At 46.1% G+C, this 13,117-nt stretch overlaps 2 protein-coding genes across 2 annotated transcripts in view; both read right to left on the reverse strand.

Annotated features, from left to right (window-relative positions):
- Nucleotides 1-1,298: 1,298 nt before the first annotated feature.
- Nucleotides 1,299-5,046, reverse strand: LOC125092003 (testis-expressed protein 13D-like). The gene is made up of 2 exons (XM_047716222.1): nt 3,378-5,046; nt 1,299-2,557 (listed from the first exon to the last, which is right to left on the reverse strand). Exons 1-2 carry the CDS (start codon nt 4,372-4,374, stop codon nt 2,457-2,459), a joined length of 1,098 nt encoding a protein of 365 aa, XP_047572178.1. The 5' UTR covers nt 4,375-5,046; the 3' UTR covers nt 1,299-2,456.
- Nucleotides 5,047-12,593: 7,547 nt separating this feature from the next.
- Nucleotides 12,594-13,117, reverse strand: part of ATP1B4 (ATPase Na+/K+ transporting family member beta 4) — a 33,635-nt gene continuing 33,111 nt past the window's right edge. The window contains exon 8 of the mRNA XM_047716228.1: nt 12,594-12,636. Within this exon, the coding sequence (XP_047572184.1) occupies nt 12,609-12,636 (28 nt within the window). The 3' untranslated portion in view covers nt 12,594-12,608. The remainder of the gene's footprint in view (nt 12,637-13,117) is intronic.

Consider the following 13,117-nt stretch of genomic DNA (forward strand, 5'->3'; position numbering starts at 1 on the left):
TGGGGGATCCGAGAAATTCAGTAGTTTGTTCAAGGTCACACAGCTAGAGAATGGCAGAACGGGTATACATGAACCAAGGTGTCTCTGGTCCCAAAGCCCAGGCTCTTTCTTTAAACCAAACTTAGTGGTTTTACACGCATGTGCCAAGACCAGAATGAAGGGATCATTGAGAGCCAGCCTCAGTAATTCTGGCCAAAGATTTATGAAGGTTTTTATGAAAAAAGTCAGCCTTGCAATATTGGGTAATCACACTGGGCTGTGGAAAAGCTATGCCCAAGGATGAGTCTGCCTTCAGGCAGACCTAGAGACATTCCAGTGGACATCAGAGTGAGTTGTGAAGCCCTAAATGTACCAACCATAATGAAATCTTGGGTGATTTGTTCACGTTACAGTATGGATTACAAACAAAGGTCCTTGAACTTCAGCGGGCATCAGAAACACCTGTTTCTGCTGTTTCGGCTCCACTCCCTGGACTTCTGCATTTGTAACAAGTTCCCGGGTCATCCTGATGCTGCTGATCCAGAAAACATGCTGAGAACCACCAGATAAAAATATCCTATAACATTCCCAAGTCACATCTGTGCCCCATCCTCCCCAAATTCTGGGGAGCTATCAGCACACACAGGAGTATCACAAAACCAGCCCCTAGAAAACCTAGAAAGCCCAGAAAACCTAGCTTTAGGTTGATGTCCCTGATGGTCCTCTCCCTCCCCAGTGCTGCCCTCTAGTAAGCAAGTCCTCTCAGTTACCAGGACTGAGGAGAGAGAGAAAGCTGGTGGGGTAGGGTCAGTTCTCTGCCCCATCCCTGTCCCTAAACCAAGCAAGCAGCCAGGTTCCACACACCCCCCCTTTGCCTCAGGGAACATTTACCTAATTAACAGGCTATCTAAACCTGGATGTTTTCCAGAATCCTGAGCCCCTTCATGGGATTATGCATAGGAGGGAGGGGACTGTGCATTGCAGGGCAGAAATGCAGGACGGAAATTTCTGCTGGGACCTCTGGGAGACGGGGCCTCAGGTAAATGGCTTCTCAGTGCATATAGGGAGGCTGGACACCAGGCATTCGGGCTCCCAGCCTAGACAGAAGCCCCCTCCCCACTTCACCTCTAGTGCCCCACGGGCTCAAGAGCAGCGGAGATGCCCACCTTCAAGGGACCATGTGGACTCGGACAGTGAGGGGAACAGGGACATTCATGATAGATTGAAGGTCCCATAGAAGCTCCCCCCTCCCAGCCTTGGGTAACTCACTGGAAGAGGAGAGGTCCTCTAACAGTGAATAAGATCAAAATTTCCTTCGCTTTGGTGGGACGGTAGGAAGATGTGGGTTTAAACTGCCGTCCCGGAGCAAACCTGCCCCGAGATGCACACCACACAGAAGACCCAGAGGGCAAGTGCACACTCTTTATTATCACAACCAGGAAGCCTCTGACAGAGGCCGAGCTTGGTGAGCTGGGACTTCATGGGGGAATCTCAAGAACACCTTCAGGTCAGACAGGAGACCATCTAACTTCCCACCCACTGGGCTCTACCCGCCTCGGGGGAGCAGAGAGCCTGCAGGGAACACACCAAATGGAAGAGAAGGGGTCCCGGGCATTCCCAAAAGTGCTTGCCCCAGTCCAGTTCTTTTTTAATCCAATCAGTCTTCCAAGAGGAGCACCATTCACAGCACGATGTCCGCCCTTGGAATCCATTTTGTTTTTCATCCATCTTGACTGGAAAGGAGCTCGGGAAGATGGTGGCCCCAAGCTGAGGGACCCAGTGTGTAGCCAACACTCTCCTTCTTCAAGAGAGCCCAGTGGTCTTTCAGACAACCGGAAAACTAGCAGTGCTTTTCAAGGGAGGAAATCAGCAGGAGTCTCAGAAAAGTCCCGCCTATCCTTTGGTGAGGCTGCTTCCGCCAGTCTTTGCCACGGCCTCTTTGTCTCTGTGGGGACTGATGTGCTAAGCAGTTTAGTCATTCAAGTCCTTCCATGAAAGTGCCTTTGACATTGCCTCCAGAATCACAGAAATGGATCTTGGTGTCATTTCAGTTGGGTCTACCCAAAAGCCATATTGCATGCTAGGCAACAAAACAAAACAAACAAACAAAAAAACAACCCCAGTGTACACTGTATCCCAAATAAGGCTCTTCTGTCATCTAACCAGACTCATCCAATTGAGCTATAATGTATGCACCAGAGAATAAAATATCACTGTAGTACCTAACCCTTATGGGGCAATCCGTAACTATTTGTTCAATGAATTAATAAACAAAATTCAACAAGCTTGCTATAACCTCTAACATTTAATACTCCCTTCCCATCCACCTTTTGAAATCTGCTGCCAATCCCTTTTCCATAAGAGAAGGGTCAAATTCTAACAAAATCTGTCTGCTTCCCCCGTTTCAAGATGTGTGCCAGAATGTCTCCTTTTCCCTGATTTCTTCACACTTCTACTAGCTCCAGCCAGTTGAGGTCTCACTGAGGTGAAGCCCGCTGAGAGCCAGAGGGTATTTTGGGAGGATTCATTCGCACACTGGGAGCTGGAGTTTCTTCAGCTTCACACAAAGTTCCTGGAGCTTAGAGACACAAAGAACAGGTCCTCGGCTATGAATTTTGTAAAAATAAATCAAGAAACAAATAGGAACACTGCTGCAGTTTACAGCCCAGCAATCGCGTTCTGCAGGAGAAATGGTGTTCCTAGAATGTAATGGGCGTGTGTTCTAAAAGCATGATTATTCTTAGCCAAAGACCTGCTACTGTGGGAGAGAGGAAGTTAATGAGAACACAGAAACGAGAAAAAAACGTTTCATCATGTCAGCCTTGCCAGGGGGTCAACCAATTGGTAGCCGCCATCCAGAGTCCACCACCTGTGAACTCAAACACAATCGGAAAAATTTTCCCTTAAACGACTCATTAACTATTCACTAAAGTCTCATCTTTCTTTAAAGCAATACACATTAAACACAGACACAAATACACGTATAATACGCAACTAGGGAAAGAGAGCCACCTGTGGAAACAGCTATATCAATGTGCTAAAAATGGTCATTGCTGGATGGTAGGATACTGAAAATTTGGGGCATTTTAAATTTTTCTGTAAATATATAAATAGAAGAGATGTAAACAGAAGATGTACATAGAAGAGTGAGTTTTTCATCAGAAAGGGGCCTGCCAAAATTGGTTTCTCTTTGGAGTCTGTCCCCATTCTTTTCTGCATGCCCAGGTTTGGGGAGGAGCTAGTTTGGGGTCAAAGTTAGTATCTAGATTTTCTTGCATTTATCACTAGCCAAGTGTCCAGAAAAATGAATCATGCTCTACACCACAGGCAGCCCCAATCCCTCCTCCCCAAGTCCAAGGCAGGTTTCTCCTTTTGCTGGCATTCAAAGCCTTTCTTACCATTTGGTTGCTTGGGCATCTGTCCCTGAGGCTGTTGCTTCATCAGGTCTCCCTGGCTCCAGCTGCGCCCTGCGGGGTTTAAGCCAAAGTGGAGCCTGGCAGCACCTTCCTCTTGGCTTTGGCGTCTCTGGTCCCACCACATGGCTATCTCCTCCAGAGGCCTGAACGGAGGCCACGTGCCAGGTGGGTAGATGGCTGCAGCAGGCATCTGGGGTGTGAACGCTGCTCCTGCTGCTGCTTCTGCGACTACTCTGGGTTGGGGAGGTGGTGGGTAGGGGAACGCCACCTGGAATGGCATGGGGAACGGCATTGGCAGAGAGGGTTGAACAACCTGGGCCCAGGGACTCGGCGGTGGCGGCGGCGATCCTGGCGCGTAAAGCACACCTGTTGTCGCGAAGGTCATGTGGGCCTCCTCTCTCTGGGTCTCCGCATCCCGCTCACGCTGCGAACGGGTGGCGGCCAGCACCTCGTTCCGCTCCTCTGCATTCAGGGGCCACACCTCCGTCGCCAGCCGCTGCACTCGAGACCCGACCTGCTGGGGCTGCCTCTGGGCCTGGAGCAGCTGGCCACGCAGCGCCTCGCGCTCATTCAGCACATGCTGCAGGTCGTGCTGCATGCGGCGCAACTGCGACACCACCTGCTCGCGCTCCTGGCGTAGCCGCTGCAGCTGGTTGGCCAGAGCCCAAGTGGTGGTCTCGCGCTCCTCCAGCTGCTCCTGCAGCCGCCGGACGCGGTGCGCCTGCTGCTCCTGCTGCCTCGCGGCCGCGCGCACGCTCAAGGCCAGCGCGCTCCACGAGTAAGCCCGCTTGACGGCGCGCGGCACCTGAGGGTCCGCCACGATGGACAGTAGCTCGTCCTCTACCTCGTTCCAGGGCCTCGAGCAGAAGGTCAGGTAGAAGTCGGGACCGCCGCCGTTGCTGAGCACCTCCTCGTTGATGAACACCACCACCTCGTTGTGGCGGAACCCGCTCCGGGGGTCCCCGAAATCTACGGCCATGGCCGCTGCGGCCTAGTCGGCGAACCCGGCCGCTCCCGCCGCTGGGAAACCACGGCGGCCTACGGGTCTGCCCCGCACTCCGCACCCCCGCCCGCCTCGGTCCTCCTTCAGTCCTTGCCCGGTCCTGGCCTCCCCTTCCGTGGGCTTCCTCTCTCACCCACTCGTCCTCCCGACGAAGCGTGAAGCCGGCTCACCACACCGCCCTCGGTCGGGGCGACGAACTAGCGCGTCAGAGATCTGGGCTCTGAGTCACGACCGCAAGGCCTGTTGGGAACCGCCCCTCTCGGGAGAGAGCCCCCTGCTTGTCTGGCAGGAGGGCTGCGGCACTGGGCTCTGCCCCCCTTTCCTTGGCAAGCGCCTCCTACAGGGCGCCTCGGGAGGGCGACTGTGCTGGAAATTGCCGAGAGCCCAGAGGACGCCTGTCGTTCCCAAGAGCTTGGACAGCACCCAGAGGCGCGCGGAATGAATTTCTGACCTGGGATCGGGTGAGTGCGGGCAGGGGGTGCGGGGGGGCGCTTTTTGGTTTAGCGCCCTCTCCCATAACTCTCAGGTTCCATCTCAAACTTTCTATAGTCCCAAGCTGTCCGTCCTCTGCCCTCTTGGTTCTAAGCAGGTGACCTTGGAGTTCCTGTCCTTGAGAAAATCAAGTGACTGAGCCGTGAAGTCCCTCAGCTTGCCTTGCTAAACCTTATCTTCCTACCCCAGACCCTAGTCCCTCCTGTTCCATTTCCTCAGCCGCTTCAATACATCTCATCCCCGCCCCCCATATTTCCCAGCATCCCCTGGGCTACTGAATCTTTTTCTCCTATAAAGTCAACCTGTTCAAGTTCCCTCTATGCTTAGAATAATTTCCTCCATCTACCCCATATCCTTCCCTTCCTCTCTTAGAGAAATTGACTATGTCCCATTAGACATAGTCTACTCGCTGTCCGCTTCATCATGCTCCTTTTACCATTCAGCCTGCTGCATATTGGTTCTTACCTCCCAAAACCTCAGTGAAAATTCTCTGTTAAGGTCACCAGCAGTCCCTACCTCAACACAAAACAAGTGGATAGTTTGAAAGTTAGTTTTTTTTTTTAAAGTTCTTATTTATTTGTAAGAGAGACCACCTGCGCATGCGCGGTCGTAGCAGTGGGGCGGAGCAGAGGGAGTGGGAGAAGCAGACTCCTTGCTCAGCAGGCAGCGGAGGCGGGGTCCCATCCCAGGACCCTGGGATCATGACCTGAGCTGAAGGCAGACGCTTAACCAACTGAGCCACCCAGGCGCCCCAAAAGTTAGCTTTCACATGATTTTTCAGCAGTGTATAATTCTGTTGACCATTCCCTTCTTGACGCCATACTGTCTTGGTTTCTGTGATACCAAATTCTACTGACGTTCCTCTCAGCTCTGTGGCTTATCTTTCCTCAAACTGCCTGTTCTAAAGCCCACAGCCCCAGAGTTGGTGTTTTCCCAGTTTTGTCTTCAGACCCCTCCTCTTTGGTTGCGCTTATCCACTCCAGTAACTTTAAACAGTACTTCAAATCACAGCTCTGTATTTCCAATTTAGACTTTTCTCTTCATCATCGGATCCATATATTTTTCTTCCTTTGACAGATAGTTATTAAACACATAGTAAGCTCATTGGACAAAAAGTGAAAAATATGGAAAAGTTCCCGGCCGTCCTGTTATTTATATCCCACTGGTGGAATAATAAATGAAAAAAGTAAATAAATAAGCAAAATAATTGTAAATTGTGGTATGTGCTATCAAGTTAATATATAAGTTGATGTGAGAGCTAGAGACTCTACAGGGGTTTGAAATTGTCCCTTGTGAATAAGGAGTTTAGGGAGGATCTCTATGAGAAGGGGACATTTGAACTGAGACCCAGAATTCCAGTGGCAGAAGTCTTGGTGGAGAAAATTTTCAAATCTTTAGGGAGTAGAAAAGATCCAAGTGGGCAAGAGCCTGCTAAGTGAGGGAGGGAGTGGAGTAAGATGATGTTAGAAACATAAACAAAAGGGCCATCTTGCAATGGCCTTGGAAGCAATATTAAGAAGATTGAATTTTATTCTAAGTATGAAGGAGCAATGTCGTAGTATTTCCTGTGGTAGTGTTGTCAGGTTTAAAAAGTTTCACTCTGGATATTATAGAATAGACATTATATGAAATTACATAAACAGAGACAACAGTTTGGAAGTTATTGCAGTGGATTAAGCAAGAAATGATCATGATTTGGCTTAGTCTAAAGTGGTGTTAGTGGATATGGACACAGGGAGAGAGAACATATTTTGAAAGTAAAATTGGGTGCCTGGGTGGTTCAGTCAGTTGGGCGTCTGCCTTCAGGTTAGGTCCTGATCCCAGGGTGCTGGGATTGAGTCCCGCATCAGGCTCCCTGCTCAGCGGGAAGCCCGCTTCTCTCTCTCCCTCTGCCACTCCCCCTGTTTGGGTTCTCTTTCTCTCTGTCAAATAAATAAATAAAATCTCTATTTAAAAAAAGTAAAATTGACAAGTATTTTTAGACTGTATGAGGGTTGTAAAGATTGAGAAAAAAAAAGGAGATAAGGATGACCCCTAGTTTTTAGGCTTGAGCAAGTGGGTGGTTGATAGTACCACTTCTAAGACGGGGAAGAACAGGGGAAGAAAGGAAAAAACAGGAGTACTTTTTCAGAGATGTGGTTTGTGATGTCTCTTTGTGACTAGGGTAGAGATTTCAAGCAGACCTTCTGGGATATACAGGTCTGAAGCAGAGGGGAGAAATTGGATTGATATATAAATTTTGGGGGAAAAAAAACAATGAGTTGATGGGATTTAACAACAATGGACTTGATTGAGATCCCCTAGGAAAAGAGATAAGTAGAAAACAGAGGACCGAGTCCTGGAGCAGTCCAACCTATAGAAGCATTGTTTGAGTATAGTCAGTTATTAAAAGCACAAAACATGATTCCATGCTATTCTTTTTTTAAAAAAGATTTTATTTATTTATTTGACAGACAAAGATCACAAGGAGGCAGAGAGGCAGGCAGAGAGAGAGGAGGAAGCAGGCTCCCTGCTGAGCAGAGAGCCCAATGCGGGGCTGGATCCCAGGACCCTGGGATCATGACCTGAGTTGAAGGCAGAGGCTTTAACGCACTGAGCCACCCAGGCGCCCCTCCATGCTAATTCTTATTTAGCCTTTAAAATCAGATGATTATGACATATGGCGTTTCAACCATAGAGAAATATGAAAAGCTCCCTAGATCATTTTGTGTAGCCATTATACTATAGTATCCAGTGAGAAAAATACATTACCTCAAAAAGAATGCTACTGACCCATTTCATTTATAAGTATAGCTGCAAAGAGATTGTACCAACATTTCTATGCTACTTTTGGTTAATATCCAAAAGCAATTCCCTGTTTTGAGATTCTTGCATTATATATGAAGAAGTATGATGACTCTTAAAGGTATATTATGATAAGCTAAAGATGTATATTCCACATCATAGAAAAAGATGGATAGCTTCCCAGTTCCTTTTGTGAAGCCAATGAAATGTAACAGCCAATCAGAAAAAAATAGTGTAGAAAATAATATAGTATAAAACATACCGGCCCATCTGTAAAAATTCTACATTAAATATCTGAAAAAGGACTATATCAGCATTCCGGTGGCAGATATTGCTGGTTAATAACAAACTGCAAACCATCCTCTCTCACCTGCCAGCACAGCCTCTACGTTGCTTAGACAGTGATGTGTTAAGATATGGGCAGTGTCTCATAATTGGTCTCAGCCATCTTGTTTCCCTTTGTCAGTGATTGGCTTAGGGGTGGGTATGTTCCGCTGTGCTGGTCAGGGGGACACAGAAAATTTCCTGGTGGTTCCAGTGAAAGATGCTCCTTTGTGATAAAGGAGCAATAAAATGAAAACCTTACTACAAGCCCTCATCCTTGGGATGCTGGTATGAGGAGGTGTTGTTGTCAGACCTTGAGACCGTGAAGAGGTACATGGCAGACATATGTTGTGAACATCATGCAGAAACAAGGTGAATTCCCACCCAGAATTTGACTCAGATGTCAAGACTGATGACAATCAGAAAGAGGGTATGAACGTGTTTACTACTTACCTAATGGGACTCTCTGGAGAGAGCAGCTAGGCCTCCACAAATGGCTTAAGACAGTAAGGAAAGGAGACTGGTTTGGGATTTTAATGGTGGTTAGAGTTAGGGCTGGGCTGACAGTTCCTGCACGGGGCGGGGGCTTGAAACCTGCATGGGTATGGTCTGAAAACCCTGTCGCCACCAAAGGAAAACTTAGGCCTTCTTATTAACTTGCCCACATGTGGAACTCAGGGAGAGAGTGCGGGTTGAGGCTTAAAAGCTGTCAGCAGTAAAACATCAAAAAATGGAGTCAGGCTGTTCATTTATAATTCACCCTGGATATTTGAGTGATGACAAAAATGTACCATGCTTCATTTAATCGAATTGGAACTTGTTTAAATAAGCCATTATGGCACTCTATGAGGCCTGAAGCTTGTAGCCTGTAAGGAAAGTGAAAGTTTCACAGAATATCTTGTTCAAGAGCCCAGTATTTTATTTCTGAGAAACAAAATGAGTGCCTTGGTCACTATCAGTGATGTTTGAAACTCCAAAGGGGATAAAGAGTGTCTTGGTAAGGCCTTCTATCGTGGTTTCAGTATACGTACAGGCATGTGTGACCCTGATTTTATGTGGGGTGTCTGTGAGGCAAAAGTTCTTTACCCCAAGGGGGAGAACCCCAGGTAAAGAATTATTATTCCTGTCATTGGCTGGACCAGAGAGCCAGACCACTGGCAACAGTCTACGAGTCCGTAAAATGGTGCAGATGGGGCTGATTCTTGGCCAGGAAAAATAGTTTTGAGATGCAGGCTTGAAATTTGGGCAACTGTGTTGACTTTTTTGTCTTACCCTTTATTAGGAATGTCCTGGTTAAGGGATGAAAACAATAGCCCTCCAGTGAACTTCTGTCACATGTGATGGACATTATCATCTTTAAAATATGTAAACTCCCACTGTTCACTCAGCTGATCCCAAGGGGCTCCCCAAGTAGCCAAGGGGTCTAGTAGAGGGGTGGTTTCTTCCAGTACCATGCCATCTGAAAAAGAACTGAGGACGGGGGAGGCCACCCCTCCTGCAGATGGGATATGCCAGGGGGCCTAGGTTTTGTTTTTTTTTTTAAGATTTTATTTATTATTTGAGAGAGAGAGAAAGAGAGAGTACAGAAGGAAAGTGAGAAGGAGAAGCACACTCCCCACTGAGTAGGGTCCAATGTGGGGCTTGATCCCAGGATCCTGAGATCATGACCCGAGCCAAAAGCAGACGCATAACCGACTGAGCCATCCAGGCGCCCCCTAAGTTTGGTTCTATCCTGTAGCAAAGGAGGCCTTTGTGGTCACGGCAAACTCATGGGTGCTTCTCCCATGACCCAGTGCATAGTGAGCGGCTGGGTATGGAGGAACATGCGCTCAGGGCCTGTGGGAAAGCCCAGACTATGGCCAGCAATTGCCTCTCCTATAGTATACAGCACAGGGCTGCAGAGGACAGTAACTTATGGCCAGTATGGGTGGCCCAGAGACTCCAGGGGGCATGAGAGAAGGTGGCTAAAGCTTCTACCATGAAGGAAGTCTGGTGGAGGGGCATTAATGAGAGTGGCTGTTGTAATGCAATTTTGACAGAATCTAGAGCCTCTTGTTGGAAGGGGTTCCATTCAAGGTGGACTGATTCACAAATAACTGCAGAAATGGACTTGAAGGAAAATTTGTAAATGAGGAATATGTTGCCTATGGAATGCAAAAAGGCCTAAAAGCTGTTGGGCTTGTTTTTTTTTTTAAGATTTTATTAATTTTTATGTTTGCATGTGGGCCAATGCAAGAGAGTGAGGGAGAGAGTGTGTGTGCTCATGCACTTGAATGCAGTGGGGGAGAGGGGCAGAGGGAGCCACAGACTCCCCGCTTAACAGGGATTCCCCTTGCGGGACTCAATCCCAGGACCCTGGGATCATGACCTGAGCCAAAGGCAGATGCTTAACCAACTGGGATCATGACCTGAGCCAAAGGCAGATGCTTAACCAACTGAGCCACCCAGGCGCCCAGGTTTGTTTTAATACTGTGGGCGTCGAAAGAGTCTGTAGGTATTTCTGGACAGTGTTAGGAATGGAGGGGCCCTTGGTTTACCAAATAATTTTCAGGAATTTACAGAGATGGCAGGGCCTTGCACTATGTGTGAGGCGATGGCCCATCCACTTTGCTGAGCTCCCTTGTGAGTATTCCAAGTGTTCCAAATGAATGTCCCCTGGGAGGGTGTCATGAATGTAATGCTATACATGTGCCCCTGGAAAAATCTAGATGTTGTTAAGATCATGTCTGCAAAGATTGTGTGCGATGGCCAGGCTATTGTGGTACTCCATAGATAACCAGGTAAAGGTGTATCATGTCCATTAGCAGGTAAAGGAAACTACCAGTAGAATAGACACTAAACAGAACATATGAGCCAAATCTATTATGGAAAAATATTTACCAGTTGCTGATCAGATAGTAATTTCAATAATTCTGAGTATGGGAGCTTTAATGAATGGGGCCACAGCACCAAGGCTACAATAATCTTCTGGGAGTTACCATTTGTTCCTTCCAAGTTTAAGAACAGGTCAAACTGAATTGTTAAATGGAGGAGGAGTGGTTAACAATCACTCTTTCTCTAAATATGTAATTATATAATATGTATTATATAATGGGTTTCTATCATTGAAGGCCCTATTTAAGTTTACATTGGACCTTGGTAGCTTTTTTTAACAGGTATGTGGAGGGGAGAAGTTGCATGTGGTCTCATTTTTTAAAGCCAATTTCTAAGTGCCAAAGATTTGATTTTAATTTAGTATCCATTGGGTTAGAGCGTCTGTGTCCTTATTATGGGATATTTTAGGGCAGTGGGTGCTACCATCACAGGGAATTTAGCCAAAGCTATTGCCCTGATAATCCAGATGAGGCATAACTGCTCTCTATTTTATGTTATAGTAACTTCCTATGGTTATAGGGCTTGTGTTCAAATTTAGAAGGATCCTCAGGTTATCACTATAATTTGAGCCCAAGTATTGATTAAGGCCATCAAGGTTTGCCAGTTGATGCATTTCAGCAGATATTAAAGTTAATTCAGAAGCTATGTTGTAGAGGTGCAAAAGCAAATCCGTACAGTTTTATCTTTCTGTTTTATAAATTCTTTTAGTAAACTTTGAATCTTCAATTGGGTCAAACTGTGGACCTCTGTTTCATTGTTTTGTTTCCTCCCCTGTATCTGATTCCTCCTTCCCTCTCTCCCTTCTTTCCTTCCTGATTTCCTTCCTTGCTTTTCAGTTACATTTCCCAGAACTCTTTTTTTTTTACTTAAAAAATTTTTTTTATTCAACTAATGAATTGTTGAACACTACATCAAAAACTGATGATGTACTATATGCTGGCCAATTGAACATAATGATAAAAGAATAAAATAAAAATTTTTAACAACTATTTAAAATTCAATTTAATTAACATATAGTGTATTATTAGTTTCAGGGGTAGAGTTTAGTGATTCATCAGTTGCATATAATGCCCAGTGCTCATTACTTCAAGTGCCCTCCTTGATGTCCATTACCCAGTTATCTCTTTCCCCTACCCACCCCCCTCAAGCAACCCTCAGTTTGTTTCCTACAGTTAAGAGTCTTTTCTGGTTTGTCTCCTTCTCTGATTTTGCCTTATTTTATTTTTCCTTCCCTACCCCTATGATTCTCTGTTTTGTTTCTTAAATTCCATGTATGAGTGGAATCATGTATTTGTCTTTCTCTAACTGACTTATTTCGCTTAGCATAATAGTCCTCTAGTTCCAGCTATATCATTGCAAATGGCAAGATTTCATCCTTTTTGATGGCTGAGTAATACTCCATTGTAGATATACACTACTTCTTCTTTATCCATTCGTCTGTCAATGGACATCTAGACTCTTTCCATATTTTGACTGTTGTGGACGTTGCTGCTATAAACATTGGGAGAACTCACATTCCTTTATGTTTCCGGTTAGGGTGGGACACAAGCGAGTTTATTTTGGGAGATTTGGAGGACAAAATGAAGCAGTTGCCACTTTATAGCTTAAACGCATGGTGGCTTTTTTTTGTGGATTCACCTTATTAACACAAAGTGGGAGCTGGGTTTGGAACTGTTCCACTTTTTGCTGTGTCCTCCTTTGGCTCCTCTGACTCCTGGGCCAGGTTGTGTGAATTTTTAGTTCTGTGATGAAGTGTCTTGGCTTCTACAGAATACCCATTCCGTCAAGGTCAGAGGAAATAGGAACTGACAAAGGTTTCAGCCTATCCTTGGGGGTGCCAGCTCATGCTTGTGTGTTCCACTTTGGGTTTGTTCTCTGCTGCTTTACATTATGTCCAGCTTGCTGTCCTGATTACCTACACTGCAGACCTCAAGTTTCAGCATCAGATGTAAAGATAACAGCTTTACAGAGACTCCTTAACCAATTCCTACAATTATGTAAGGGAAAATCTCTGTAGCAAATCCCTTATAAATTACATGCATATACCTACAAGCTCACATACAGACACACACACGGTAGTTCTACTATTTTGAAGCCCGACTGACACACTTTGAAGTAAAATTTAACAAAAAAAGGAGGTAGATTTCCACTACTGGCCAAGACGATATGATAGGGATATAATAGAGAATAATTTATTCTCCCACCAGAAAAAAAACTTAAAAATGGACAAAAGATATGAAATAAC

This window comes from Lutra lutra, chromosome X (assembly GCF_902655055.1).
Source record: "Lutra lutra chromosome X, mLutLut1.2, whole genome shotgun sequence".
In the NCBI taxonomy this organism is placed as follows: Eukaryota; Metazoa; Chordata; class Mammalia; order Carnivora; family Mustelidae; genus Lutra; species Lutra lutra.